Raw genomic sequence first — 15,522 nt, forward strand, 5'->3', positions numbered from 1 at the left:
AACGTCAAGCTGCAAGGTATTGTCAGAAATTCTGTGATATGACTTGACTTTGTGAGGTTATTTTCTATGGAGCAAATTCAGCACAGAATATATATATATTGGCTACAATCTAAGCGAATATCAAGAAGGCATTAGGACCCAAATTTACGTATTTTCGTTTGACTTGACGGCCGACGGAGAGACCGAGAGCTCGGATCGACTTCCAGGTTCCAGTTGCAATTAGGATAGGAGCAGCAGAGGAGCGGGGATCATGGATGACTTCTCGGGCCCCAGTCCGCTAAGGATGCGGTGTCGCATTGCCTTCGCAGTCACTGGACTTATTGTTGGGCTGGCCATCTTTATTTGCTTCATCGCTGCTGAACAATTTTATAATCTACACATCGCTCTGTGGGGATTAGCAAGTGGTAATCTTATTTGTATTTTATCTGCAAGTGTCAGGGAAGTTTAATACTTGATAGCAATAATAATCTGATAAACAGATAAAATTAATAAATGTCAATCCAAAAATGTCTAATGTTAGGACACACAAAAAAAGAAACAAGAACACCATTCTACTACTAGTACTAAAATGCATAGCAATTAGCATTATCAATATCACACTCACAGACATTGCTCAAAACTTACCTCAAAATTTCCTACATAGTGAGTGTGTTTAAAAAAAAAACAGGACATATTTGAAAACTATAAAATTTTTGTTTCAAATTGTGATGTCTATATTTTGGTGTACATGCTCTAGGCCTAACTTCTAAGCCTAAGGTCTTGTCTTTGAAATGCAATTGAAAAAAAATAAATTTTGTTCATGCTCGAGCGAACACTGGATGTTTTTGTTGAGGGTTCAAAAAGAGGCTTGCGCCAGAATTGCAGAATATAAGTATTAAGTAATATGATGATCAAACTTCTTGCTAATCAGGAGACTTCCTCTTGACCTTTTCGCTATGGCACAATTTTTTATTTATGCTGTCAAAATTTATCTATTAATTTACTTGAATTATTCTTTTGTTTTTTTCACTTAAACTTCTCTTTTAATTCTCCTTCATAAGTAACTGAGAAAAGAAGATTTTTTGTCAACCCAAGCAAGAAGATTTGCATTATTAATTGGGAAAACTTGTGATTATTCAAATCCTTTTATTATTTGAAAGAAAAATTATGTTTGTACCTTTGAAAGAAATGAATCTATTTTTTCGAAGGGTCATTTTTTTGATTCCTTGACCAAGTTTAATTGCTTGAGTTTGACAGAGAACACAGGAAGGGATTCATGCCTTTCAATGACAATTGGTGTATTGAGTCAATTTTAAGCTAGATATGGCAGATCGCGTAAAATATGAGCGAGCGAAGTGAGCATGCAAATATTCCCACTTTTTTATTCCAATATCAAATTTTGTGATAGATTTTGACTTACATGTAATATTCAGAAAATATCATATTTTTCTTTCTATCTTTCCTTTTATTTCCTGTCCACTTTTTTTGTCATGATATTTTTAATTAAGGTGTGGGGGGAGAGCATCCCAAGCCCCCGCCCATCTATGTGGCACTGTTCAAAGGTACCATAACCTTTGTAGTGCTCACACAATGAAAGGATTTGAAAAGAATCCACCGCTCTCCCATAATTCAGTTGAAAAAAAATTGTTTTAGCCTGAAGAAGGAATATTTAAAGCTAACAGAGAGCAAAATAAAAAGAAACAACAGGACAATTCAAGTAAATAAATAGATCTGAAAATCAATTTTGACCGCATGATTTGAAAATTATGGCACAGATAATGAAAAGGTTAAGAGGAAGTCTGCTAATTAGCAAGAAGTTCGATCATCATATTTATAATTTTATGCCATTTTGGCGCAAGCCTCCTTTTTAACCTCAGACAAAAATATTCCGTATTCGCTCAAGCATGAACAAAACTGAATTATTTTTAACAGCATTTGAAAGATAAGACCTTAGAGCACCTATTAAAACCAAAATATAGACATTAAAATTTGAAACAAAAAATTTATTTAGATTTTTCAAATCTGTCCCGTTTTTTATACGCACTGAGCAGTATACTGTTTGGGCTAGTGGCCCAAATAGGCATTTTAAAGACTAAAGTCTTTATGCTGAACTAGACTGTTTGAGCCTAAATACTACTGTACGTTTAGACCAATACATGTAAAAGAAAATTTGAGGCCAACTTGTCTACCGGTATTGACTTTTTAAACACATGTCTGCAGCACAAATCTAGTACCATTACCTACATGTACCCTACCAATGAAAATTATGCAATGCATGACAATGCCACCAATGTGATGCAAAAACAAGAATGTGGATTGTTAGTATATAATAAGGTTCAGTTCTTCTGTTCCTCTATGTATGTCCAGCTCCTGGTGATAGCAGTGACGTCTGAACTTGGCGCGGTTTGGGGAGTGAACCTTATGGTTATGTCATACATGTACAGATCTAGATACACCAGTAGGCCTCATAAAAAATTGAAATTCTGCATTACATTACAAAAAATCAATCCTCCTCAAATTGAACAGTATTCCTAGACGCTGCTACAAGTACAAGCTCAGGAAGACTATTCCACAAGTTGCAGATTCTCTATCTTGAGTGCATGACCCCTTGTACTGGTGAGACATGCTGACATAGGGTAACATCAGGGTCATATTTGTGAATATATTAAAGGTCTCATCACCAATAGCTCTTCTATAAACAAGAGTAGGCAAATTAAGCTTCTTCAGTTTATCAGGGTATGAGAGCCCTTTCAAAGATTGAACGTAGGGAGCAGCTTATCTCTGCACATGTGCATCACTAGGTGGTTTCAGACCGCCTCGAAGTTCGCCAGTTCCAGGTATTCTCTGATCGGGAAATTTACCCCGATCAGAAAATACCAGGTATTTTGGTAATGTGAAAGCAAACTACGCGTAATTTCCCCGAAAGAAAATACCCGCTAAATAGTAGGTACTTGGCGAAATTACGAGAACTTTCGTGGGGATTTTTCCAAGGTCGCAGGTATTTTGGCGATGTGAAAGCAAATTACGGGAACTTTTATCCCAGCGTGTCGTTGGGCGCGGCGGCGTGGGTGGCTGCTGGGCTAGTGATTTTGAATCTCCCGCCTTGCCTGCTTATCAAACCACACTGCGCATGCTCGTAACTTCGAGAACTTATCCCGAAGGATGTGTTTCGGGGCGGTGTGAATGCAGGAATAATTAACGGGTATTTTTTAGCCTTAAAAAGTTCTCGTAATTTAACGGGGATTCTTGTGATCGAGGCGGTTTGAAACCGCCTACTATGCTTTACTTTGTTTGGATTCCACACAGTGAGACTGAGACCATACTCTTAGATGAGTCCAAACAATACAGATAAAATATAAGATAACTTCATCCAAAAACACAAATGACCTCCTTAACAAAACCCGGTAGCCTGTTTACTTTTGACACAATTTTTGTATGTGGGTATCAAAAGAAAGCCTGGCATCTACATGTACATTTAAGATCCATGCCCAGTTCCTTCATTGTATGAACATGCTCTAGATTGCAGCATTACCCTTCTTTGAATAATATGACCTGGGAGGGCAATTTGACACCTTGTTAACAGGACCAAATGTCAAAACTTTACACTTCTCACTCTCTAGATTGAAGTTCAAAAGCCTCTTATCAGACCAACTCTGTAATACATGAAGATCGTCTTGTAACTGAGAGGAATCACAATCGCAACTTCGCAAGTAATCTCACTAAGAAAAGAATCTTAGTACCAGTAATCTTGTCCAACATAGTAAGCAATTGAAGAGAAATGGACCTCCAGGAATGAAGCTATACTGTTTAGGACTAAACAAATCATTGCACTTCATGTGGTCAATAATTTCATCTTGGAGTATTCAAGGACTCAAGTACTTTACAAAGAATACAAGTTAGACTTATAGGCCGGTAGTTATTAGGCAAAGCTTTGTCACCTCTCAACAGCTAAAATATGGGCCTTCTTCCATACAGGGGGAAGAATACCCATTCTAATTGATGTGTTGTAAATGATGCTTTTTTAAAGGCTTAGCTAAGGAGAAGCTAGATATTTAAGAATATATGCATGGAAATCACATGGGCCCGAAGACTTGGAAATATCCAACTGAAGCAACTTTTTTAGAATCGTATCCTCACTAATCTCCATGGTATGAAGCATCTAAGTGACCACACGGTCAGACGGAATAGGAGCATCTCCCACCGGTTCATTCTTTAAAATCACTTGAGAAATGATTTAACAACACTTCAGCCTTCCCATGGTCATTCACATTGAGAGTTAGCCCACGCTCAAAATCAGAGATCCCAGACTGAACTTTAATCTTGGCACCAAAATATTTCCAAATTTCTTGGGATTAACCTGAGCTTCACATGCCACATTCTTCTTTTGTTTCGGGATATTTCTTGTGGCCTGAAATTTCTACAAGAATCATTTCATGTGATGTGATGCATAACTTGCATTGTATCTTAAGATGGTATCTCAATGTATTTCCTCCACTATGTCATTTAAAAAAACATGAACAAGCAAGTAAAAACATTAAACATTCCATGTGACACTCCTTATTATTTTATCATATGTGTGGTCAATATTGTCATAGATCTAACTTAGGCCTACTGCTAATTTCCAAATACATACATGAACTTTGTTATTTTCTGAAACATTAATATCCATAGTATATTCTATAATCATTAGAATACTTAATGTTGAGATGAAAGCAATTATAAATTCATGAATAATATACATCAGCAACATGAAACACTATTCCAATCCAACTTACTTCGTTGGGTGGACTACTTAACAACTTTAGGCAGTTGACAATAACAAAAGAATCAACGAAGACCAAAGGAGAGTCTCCTCAAATCAAATTTATGCAAAAGTGATAAAAATCAAACTGAAATAGTTATTCTTTGTTGCTATGGTACATGTAGCTCGTAGCTTATGCACAAGTGCATTCTCAAGGGCATGGCCAGGGGTGTGAGTACGGTAGCTACATGTTGACCTAGCCGAAACTGTGGGCAGCCACAGGTAAAAGACATACATGTAGTAGTAAGTAAAACATTACGACATCCCTTTGAGTGCAAGGCCCCTCATAGAAAACTAGGCCTACTGTAATTATTAGAGAGAGACCTTACCCATCTGTGTTGTAAATTATTTATATGTACTGCCTTTGCTGAAACAATAAATAGGCAGAAAAGAACAGTATCTGAGCACATTCCAATTTCATACATTTTTTTCACCCTGCACACACACACACATACTGTATGGTTCCCTCTTTCTTGTCTTCAGGAGTATTTGCTTTTCTCACACTCACTGTTCACATCCAACATATGAGAGGACATCGAGACCTGTGGGTTTATCGACTTAAATTCTTCATCGTTCTTGGATTCTTTGTCCAGCTTGGTTCATTGATTGCCTTGGTTACATATGTGGTACTTGGAGCTGTCAGAGGACAAGGTAAGTGGATGAGCAAAAAAAAAAAGGAATGAATATTTTCATGAGCATTACATTTTACTGAGTAATGAACTTAAGCTTGACTCCCTGTAGACCTTTGGTATTGCACCCTAAAATGAGTTTGTCAAATGATATTTCAGCCTTTTAGTTTTATTGCTTTACTATCATTTTTCATTTTGGGGAGTCATAGAACAAAAAAAGGGCATTGGCCTTTTGAGTCTCTTTCATATCATAATTTCTTCACATTGTACACCACATGATTTAGTTCATAAGAAACAAATTTTACAGACCTAAGTAAATTTATTTTGGTGATGTGCAAATGATAGTTGTTTTGTAGTCTCTTTGAATGATGTGCAACTCAACTTACCATTTTCTCTCCTGGTAAGGTATGTTTGAAGTGGATATTTACACACACTGGAGTGGAATGTAGAGAGTAGTACATTCAAACCAACCTTTAACATACGATGTCCAATAAATTGTAACTTTACACAATTGCTTGGACAGAGATCTAGATTTTATGTGGGGGTTGCAAATCAAAATGCAATAAAACGGGGGACTTGTGATGATTTAATTAATGCAAGGTCAACTGAACACCAGGGTTGGGCTCAATTACTTTCAATTACAATGACATGTACATAATTGAAGAAATGTTCAATTACAATTACTTTTCAATTAAATTACATTTTTTTATTATAATTAGGCTAATAAGGCCACCTATTACTTTTGTCAATTACAAATACAATTTCAATTACTTTCTATAAAGTCATAAATGAAATCAATTTAATTTTGTATGTAGTGCTGCCCATTTCAACATAATTCTAAGTAAGGAGAAACTTAAAAAAGGATGGTTTATTAGTTTAGCGAGCAATTGATACTGTCTATCGCTCCCTTTAATGATGTACAACATGTAAACTTGACTTGTGAGACGTGACCTCATTCATCAAGGACGGATCCAGCTTTTGCCTATAGAGGGGCAGAAAAAAATATTTTCATTCACATTTTCCCTGTTCAGCCACAAAAGCTGATTTTTTTTTCAAGGGGGTAGTCCCAACTTAAGTCTAAAGAACATCTTACATTTATTCTCACAAACAAAATGAAGCCACTGCATGAGTTTATAAGGAATGTAACTTTGCTAGTATGAAAAATTACATTTCTTGTTGGAACCTACATGTATGACCTTTTGCAAATTTTTGTATATATTTTATTTGTGCACTTCTTTATAGCAATAGTGTCTCCTCTTTCCTCCACATCATGGAAAAATTATTTAGTTGCATGCAAGAGATAAATACAGGTAGTTGCACTTTACAGAAAAGAGAAATAGGCAATCCACAGTAAATTGAATGATAATGTGATTGACAGTAATTTAAGTCAATTTCAATTACAGTTACATGTACTTTCCCTTTAAAAATTTCAATTACAAATTACAATTATTTGAAAAACTGTAATTAATTACCATATATAATTGATCAATTACAAGTAATCGATTCCAATTCTTCCAATTCTGCTGAACACCCTTAGATATTCATATTAGTATGTATTGCTTTGTAATCTATAATATTCCTTTTCTTTTTTTTCAGATCTGATGCCAGTAAACGGAAATGACAAGGGATTCTATCTTGCAGCAGTATGGGTGTTCATGACCTGGAAGTGGTCCTTTGCTCTGTTCATATACTCAAGGTCATACAGAAAAGGCTATGTTACAAGGTATGACACCATTCCATGAACTGGCTGTTAACCCATTTACTTCTGTATTAGAGTGTCTGCTGCACTTAAAATGTAGGTCTAAAGGAATAAAAGTTGCATAGCAGACTGGTTAATGGACTAAGTGGATGTCATGTTTATTGCAGGTGTGACTTTAATTAAAAGAAATTGTGTGTGCTTTCAAGCTTGAGGGTAGTTGTTAGTACTGACAAGCTGGAATTGTCCTGTTTGTCCTTTACAAACTTGTATTAAGTCTACATGTATAATAGATAACAAGAACACAAAGTACTTCTGAAAATAATGACCTGTTTGAATGTTCCCAGATATAGTAATATATTCAAATACTCAAATCCAATGATCTTTTATGTCATTTTCATTATGTCATGATTTATACATGTAATTGCATCACAATGACTGCCAGGGCATTCCATTTGTTATTCAAGTCATTTTTTATTTATTTTTTTCTTTAATTCACAAGTACATGTATTATATTGAGGGATTGTTTTTTTCTTTTTAGATCAACTTTGATAATGTGATTTTTTTTTGTGACACTTTCTGTTTTCATTCTCATTTTTCTTACTTTGAGGTAAGAAATTGATATTCCTGAATTACCTTGGCCAATTTATTTGGCACCCATTTGTCCCTTATAGCACTACCTTTGATTTTTCCATGAAAAATTAAAATTAAAAACAAAAATTTAATGTATTCTATAGAGCCCCTATATTAGTCTTGACTTTCTGTGAGAAGCTTTCAAGTAGAGTGATGTGGAAATATATTTTATATAACACTCTATGTCAGAAATTTATAATTCACAGTGCATTACATCTCAAAGATTGTACATGTAAAATTTAGAGATTTTTTGCCTTGAATTTTACCATTCAATACAGTAATTCTATTGATTTTGATACCTTTGTTTTTTTTTACTCAACGTTTTTTACGAATCAATTCGTTATCTATCAGAGATGGTCATTTTGAAAATGTATATTTCAGCATTGTGAAGATTCCTTGCATTAGACTGGTTTTGTGTTTTCTTTATTGTGAATTACTGTGATTGTACATTTCATGTTTTCTGTAAAAAGGACAGATCATGTGACAGAGTGAAAAGCTTTTGTAATATAGACTATTGATTGTATCGCAGTATAACCCTAATCATGACCAAGATGCTATTTATTGCATGTCAAAAGGTAAAGTTTTAAGAATATTTTGCTTTCATAAAGGTGTTGTATGGTTAATGTTATTAATTTGTGATTTTGTAATACATGTACCAGGTATTTTGTTGGTTTGGTTTCTTAGTTGGTGAAATCGTGAATCCATGAATCCAGCCAATTGATAATTGTGACAAAATTTTTTGTATATTTTGATTGATGAGAAAAAAAATATAGAAATTAAGTGAAAGATATTTATTAGACTGTGTTTATGCATACAAAACGTTTTTTGCTACATGAATTAGATGGAATTGATTCAAAATTGCAAATCAATAGCCCCTTCTTTTGTCGACATTTGACATCGAGTATATTAAAACAATATAAATCGTTGGTGATTACCATACAAAGAGATATTTAGTCTCCCATTTAGGATCCCTGTGTGTGATTTTCTTCAGTGCAATTAACAATCAATGATTTGAGATTTTCAACTCTCCTGCTTGTCTTTTTTTTGTCACTTTCCTTTGATGCATACAGTATATTATCTAGTCTAAAGTTGCCTTTATCTTTATTTTGTTTTATTTCAGTGATGAGAATCTCTTGATTTAAAGGATCCATTAAACAGGGTATGATAAAAACATGTGTTTATATAAAAAGGAAAGCATCCTTTACATCACCTCATGATACCATTATACAAAAGTTTATTCAAATGCACAACATTCTTGATTGATGAGGAATGATTCTCCAAGAAATTGGAAATTCATATATTTGGCATTTTGCTGTTGATGTGTGTGTAAATACTACATGTATTTAATGTGCATGTACACATGCTCATTGGATTATCACAGATGCTACATAAAGGTTTAAATGTTCTCTCAAAGTATCTTCCGCCATGAAAAAGGGAGTTTATATGCAGGAAAGGCAAAAAGAAACATGCCTTTTTATTATGCAACACTTCAATCATTGATCACCTTGGATATGTTCCTTGTGTATTACAACTTTGCTTGTATGCACTCATTCATCCTGCCATGGTTAAAGCAACTAGCTATATGTCATTGCCTTTTACTTGATCTGTATTGAACCATTATTTCATTCATTTCATAGAGATATAATTTTCATTAGAACATTTCCAAGGGGTGTTTCTTAAAGCTGTTTAGGAGTATATTAAAGCAACTAAAATGAAGTGCCAAGAGCCACAGTTATTTACTGAATCAATGATGCAATATATCCCATCATTTCCTGTGCTTGGGTTATATTTTTAATGCATTTCACAAACAGATGTGCACTTTTCAAAACAATCTTTTGGTCTTTCTATGAACTACCATGCAGCATTACATCTGTTTTGGTCAGTCCAAGAATTCATAGCATTTCAGCAAGAACTACAAATTTTTGTCATTTAGAATCTCTTTATGTTTGTGTAAAAGAGCTTTAAGCTATATAAAGAAAGAATATAACAGTAAAATTGTGTGAAAGTCTCAAGAGTATTATTGCTTAATATTAATGAGATATGCAAACATTTTGTTTTGCAATGTAATTTTTGTGTTTTTTAGAGGGGGTAATGTGAGACTCAATACTAAGATGTATGTGCACCTGTATTGTAATAGACAGCCAAGTTCAGCTTATTTTATCACTATGTTTTTTTTATACGCAGATGATTCTATTATTGACCTATGGAATGTATGACGTACTTTAAATCACATGATGGGTCACGGCATGGGGGGGGGGGCAGCAGCAAAAAATTTTGAGTCACTGATTAGTGGGCACACAAGATGTGCTCAATAACCAGGTATAGGCCCACTTACCTAAAACTAAAGACATTTTGAGGACTTTGCCATTAAATGCATATGTTTCTCACTGATTACATGTACATTTGTAAATTATGCCATATTCAGACCTAAAAAAGATAAATTTTGAGCAAATTTTTGTTATCATGATACGTACCTGTCTCATTAAACAAGCGTGAGCTAAAATTTTGTAGACCTTTATATTGAACCCAAGCAGGGACATTATTTTTTAAGGAATTCATGAAGAGCATACATTTCTCACCAGTCATCTCATGCGAGTGCCAAGCTCTTGCAGATATTTTTAGAATTACACTTACATTTTTCATATGAAGCACATTTGGTAGTCATTGTATTCTGACGTATCTCATTAATAAAATATTATGAGCCCGAAGTGCGAGCTGAAATCTTTTTTAATTTAGACCTGAAGAGGGGCATTCCAAGGCTTGTTTGTAGGAGGAATTCATTAAGACCATACATATTTCTCTAATAAATGATGTGAGATGTGAGCGCGAAGCGCAAGCTGAAAACTTCTGATACTCAGACTAGAAAAAGGGCCATGAGAGCAGAATATCTCACCAATGTGAACATAAAGTTATGAAAAAATTCTTATGTAACAATATTTCATATCATATACAATGATTTCTCCCACTAGGCCACTACCTTTCTCTTTTCCTTTTTTTTCTGTCAGCCGATGGGGGGATGTAGTTATGCCACTGCCTTGATGTATCTCAGTCATCATATGATACCCTTTTGATAGTCCTTTAATAACAACTCTTTATTAAAAATGTATTGTGTATGTTTTGTTTGGGAAAACTTTGGCTTTGTTCTGTTCTTTCATTTTAGTGGTTACCTCACATATGATATGATTCTTATGCGACATTGAATTTTTGTACTTTGTTATGCTCTAGAATTTCCATCCAAAAGTAGGCCTATCATACACTTTTCAAGTACTTCATTACATGTATGTGTTGCATATCATCAGTAAGCACTTACATTGAGTACATTATATAATTGCAGTCTATATGTACATACAAAGTATTTTTTACGTTTATAAATTTGTAGGCACTTGTGTATGTATTATCAGATTATTTAATGGCTGGTTTTTATTTTGGTTAAACTCCTTAGAAAGATCAAATCTTCAGTTGAAAAAGTATATTATGTAAAAAATTGTGATAATTTTCACGTTTGAGATGTACACGTACTTGTATGTATTTGTGATTAAATATGTGTCAGGAAATCTCTTGTTTATTTTGTCTCATTTTGTCCCATGTTCACCATATGCACTCAAGGTTCTTACACTTTTTATGCATAAGTATATATATATATATATATATATATATATATATATATATAATGAAAAATTACAGAACTCCATGGGTTTTAAAAACTGGGGAAATGTACATTGTAATGGGAAAAAAATATCATTTTGGTTAAAACATATTATCAAACAAGATAATTTTTTGAAAATCACATCTTGAAATTCTATAATTTTGGGAGAATTCAAAGACTTTCCAGGCCTGAAAAATGAAAAAAGCAAAATTTAATTTTCCAGGGCCTGTAAGAATCCAAGCAGCATACCTTCTGTTTCACAACTAAATGGATATGTACTTCAAACTAAAATTCATACAAATTGAATAATAGGTTAATTTAGTTGAACAAGCAAAATACCAACTTTCATTTAAATTTGGATTATAGCATATTTTGTATCTTTTAGAGTTAACTTTTAATACAAAAGAGAGCTGATGATATCATGTTACCTCGTTTTTCTCTTTGAAATTCTAAGCACTGTTTGAAGACATTTAAAATGTCTTCCCAGCAGATGCAAATACCGACGCTATACAAAAAGTTATGCAAGCTTAAAACTTGTCTTTTAAAATCTTAAATTGATCATGTATGTTTATTGGCCAATTTGATGGTATGTCTTTATTCATGATCTGGTGAGAACTAGTTGTAATTTGCAATATTAAAGGTCAATTCCACCGCAGTAAAATGTTGATTTGAATAAATACATGTAGGGAAAAATCAAACAAACATAATGCTCAAAATTTCATCAAAATCGGATGTAAAATAAAAAAGTTATGGCATTTTGAAGTTTCGCTTATTTTTCATGAAATAGTGATATGCACAACTCAGTGACATGCAAATGGGTCAGTCGGTGATGTCCGTCACTATTTCTTTTGTTTTTTATTGTTTATATTATACAATATTTCATTTTTTACATATTTGACAATAAGGACCACCTTGACTGAACCAATAGTATTAAACAATGCTAATTCCACATGTTCAGGGAGGAATTAATAGTTGTTTCCCTTGACAATATAGAGAAAATTATAATATTTCATATTTCACATAATAAAATACAAAAGATATACACTGTACATGTAGTGAGTGAATGATGTCATCAATCTCCTCATTTGCATACCGACCAGGATGTGCATATAACTGTTTTGTGAAATAAAGCAAAACTTTAAAATATCAGAACTTTCTTATTTTACATCCGATTTTGATGAAATTTTCAATGTTGTGTTTGTTGGATTTTTCTCGTTTTATTCAAGTCGACTTTTTGTTGGGGTGGACTTGTCCTTTAATTTTGATACATTTTGTTGTGCAAAGTATTTCTATTTCCTTTTCCTTTCATATTTCCTTTCTCTTAACCCCTTAAAGGCATTTTGCGAATTTGCAGTATATAAAATTATTATTATTATACCTTCCGGTGTTGGCTTTGTTAGTGTGATTGTCAAGGAATCCAACCCATATGGAATTTCATTCTTAAAATAAAATAAGTTCAAATAATTTTTCAAACAAAATAAGAAAGGTATCAGTTTCAATAAGTTTCATCAAGTTTTTATCTCTATTGCTATGGGGATTTCAAATTTCCTGCATTGATCAAATCATTTTGATGCAAGGTAACAGCAGCTTTGCTCCAATACACAATGACTACAATCTGCTTTTTTTTCTCAGAAGTTCTGATCAGAATGCATTAAACTGTATTTTCTTTTATGAAGACATCGTATACATGTAGGGTGTCCCGAACAAAATGCCCCTCTCATTTACCAGACCAAGAACTTACAAATTTCATTTTTATATGAAATTGAATTTGCATAAATAGAAAGGTCAATTTACATGTACATTCTAGCACCTGTAAAAATGTCACAGGTTTTACTTCACTGGTTAGAATTCACAAGCCAAAAGTAGTACTTTTCAGTCCATTCTAAGTTTGATAATAGGAAATGAGCTAACGGAGGCCCTGTTACAATCGGTTTGTGGCAGCGATGCCTAATGTTACAACAATGAATTACTTCCACATTGAAATAAATGTTTTGACTTCACAATCCAAAAGGTGTTACCGGGCTTACTGTTCGAGCTGTGTAAGGCTTTAAACGTTTTATGTGCAGCCAGCACTGGGTGTTAGAGTGCTAGGGAGAGAAATGCTGGTTTCTCATTACAAAAATGGGTAAGAAGACCTAGTCCCTGTCATGCCACAATCTACTCTCCAAATTCACAAATTGAGATGCACACAGAAAATGGTGATCTCATAAGGGCTTCTACTTTTGTTTAGTCCTGCTCTGATTCCCTTCAAATTTCACTGTTTTGTTTGCTTTTGTTTCACACAATCATTTCATTTTCATCACAACTGTTGGATTCCTTGATCTAGGATTGAAACAAATAGAATTAATTCAAAACTAAAAGCATTTGTTTAAAGCTACTTGGGAGATGGTATGCTTTAGAGTTGACAATTGCCGACCACTTATCTGTATGAATCAAACTGCAGAACATCATCATAATTATGGTAGTCAGACAACAATTTCCTCGTTTCAGTCCAGTTTACATGTATGTAAAATTGAAGGCTTCATCATGATAATGAATGCATCACTAATACATATTCTGAATAATCTCGAATTCCGTTTTCATTCCGATGCATCAATAAGAGCTTTTTGTAGGAATCATTGATCATTTTATATTACTTTATGGTCAATGGCATGGTCCCACATTATATTGTCAACTAAAGGCACTATGTGGGAAGTATCTTAATAGTAATATTCTGTGTAGTACTTGATATTAGAACTGTGTTTAGGCACTTAATAGATAACATTCATGAACATTAGCCTTTTCACATGAATCTGGCTTTAATCTACATAATGTATGTGGAAATGAAAGACGTGCGTTTATTTTCAAGGACTGTTTAGTGTGTTGAAAATGAAATCCTTACAGCTAAAAAGGGTCAAAGTCTGAGTAGAGGAAGGATCATGGTCACATCTTTGGAATAAATCGACCACACCAGGGTTTTGAATTCACTTGTTTAACTGTTAGGAAAATTCAGTACACAGGATATTTCAGGAGTGGATTCAAATTCACTGAAAAGTAAAAGCATATCCAGACAAAATAAGCTGTTACCAATTTAATTCATTTTACAAATAAAAAAGAAATGTGTTTCACAATTTCACATGTGTTTCTTCCAAAACAGCAACACACATATTCAAAAAGAAATGAGAATGTGCAATGGTGATTAATGTACAAAACTAGAACATCAAAAATATATACTTCTACATTTCAAATAATGAAAATTTCTTTCAATCCTTACATAGATTGTGAGTTTTTTTTATGACTGGAAGAAAATTCACAAAAAATTCTGAACATTACAGTAATTTTATTACAATATGGTTTCATTTAGTACTAGTATTAAACTCACATTTGAAAATGTATCACCACTGAAAGTCAATATACAGGGCATGAAGCTGAAAATACAGCTCATGAATGCACACATTACATGCATAAACAAATTCAACAAAATAATTTCCATTTTAAAAAAACTTTTCTCAATTATCATAAATGTTTGAGAAGCTCCTTTGACTAGTAATACTGTGGGTAAAGCTTAGTAGTACTGCAAGCTGACCAACAAACAAACAAAACAAAGTCTAAATTCCTTATGTAAACCACAAACCAGACACAACTACAGTGCAATGCAAATTCCAGTGTATGAATCAATTGAATTACATATGCCTGTTGAGGTAATAGGCTTTTTAAATGATGCAGCATTTTCCCAATTTAACATGGCAGGACAAGAGACGTTAATAAAGCAGAATATTGATTTTCACATATAAAATCTGCTTCATGATTGGACTTTGAAAATAATTAAATGCATCCAAATATGAGGAATACATGTATATGCCTTCAATGACAAGCAAAAATAGAATGATAAAGAATTAGATTGATATGTTGTTTTGGTCTTGTCAGTAATCATCAGTAAAATAATGAATGTGCTTTTTTTTTAAACAAAATTTATTCAAGTTGGTCATAAGAACTCCACAAACCACTGAAAATTCATCTAAGGGAAATGATAGAATGAAGAGCAAATACTGGTAAGCCTATTTCCTGCTCAAGGTGACCACATATTTTATTTGGAGTTTTATATGCTGAGCCCTAATCATACAAATACACAGGAAGAATCATTTGAAAAAAAAGTTCT

At 33.5% G+C, this 15,522-nt stretch overlaps 1 protein-coding gene across 1 annotated transcript; it reads left to right on the forward strand.

Annotated features, from left to right (window-relative positions):
• The first annotated feature begins 3 nt into the window (after positions 1 to 3).
• On the forward strand, positions 4 to 11,280 carry LOC121409918 (heme transporter hrg1-B-like). The gene is made up of 4 exons (XM_041601701.1): positions 4 to 404; positions 5,264 to 5,431; positions 7,006 to 7,132; positions 8,859 to 11,280. Exons 1-4 carry the CDS (start codon positions 251 to 253, stop codon positions 8,878 to 8,880), a joined length of 471 nt encoding a protein of 156 aa, XP_041457635.1. The 5' UTR covers positions 4 to 250; the 3' UTR covers positions 8,881 to 11,280.
• Positions 11,281 to 15,522: the final 4,242 nt, after the last annotated feature.

This window comes from Lytechinus variegatus, chromosome 3 (genome assembly GCF_018143015.1).
Source record: "Lytechinus variegatus isolate NC3 chromosome 3, Lvar_3.0, whole genome shotgun sequence".
Taxonomy (NCBI): Eukaryota; Metazoa; Echinodermata; class Echinoidea; order Temnopleuroida; family Toxopneustidae; genus Lytechinus; species Lytechinus variegatus.

Coding starts and splice junctions, on each gene's coding strand:
- LOC121409918 (XM_041601701.1), top strand. CDS start 251: ATGGATGACTTCTCGGGCCCCAGTCCGCTAAGGATGCGGTGTCGCATT. Junction 405..5,263: donor TCTGTGGGGATTAGCAAGTG/GTAATCTTATTT, acceptor TCTTGTCTTCAG/GAGTATTTGCTTTTCTCACA. Junction 5,432..7,005: donor TGGAGCTGTCAGAGGACAAG/GTAAGTGGATGA, acceptor CTTTTTTTTCAG/ATCTGATGCCAGTAAACGGA.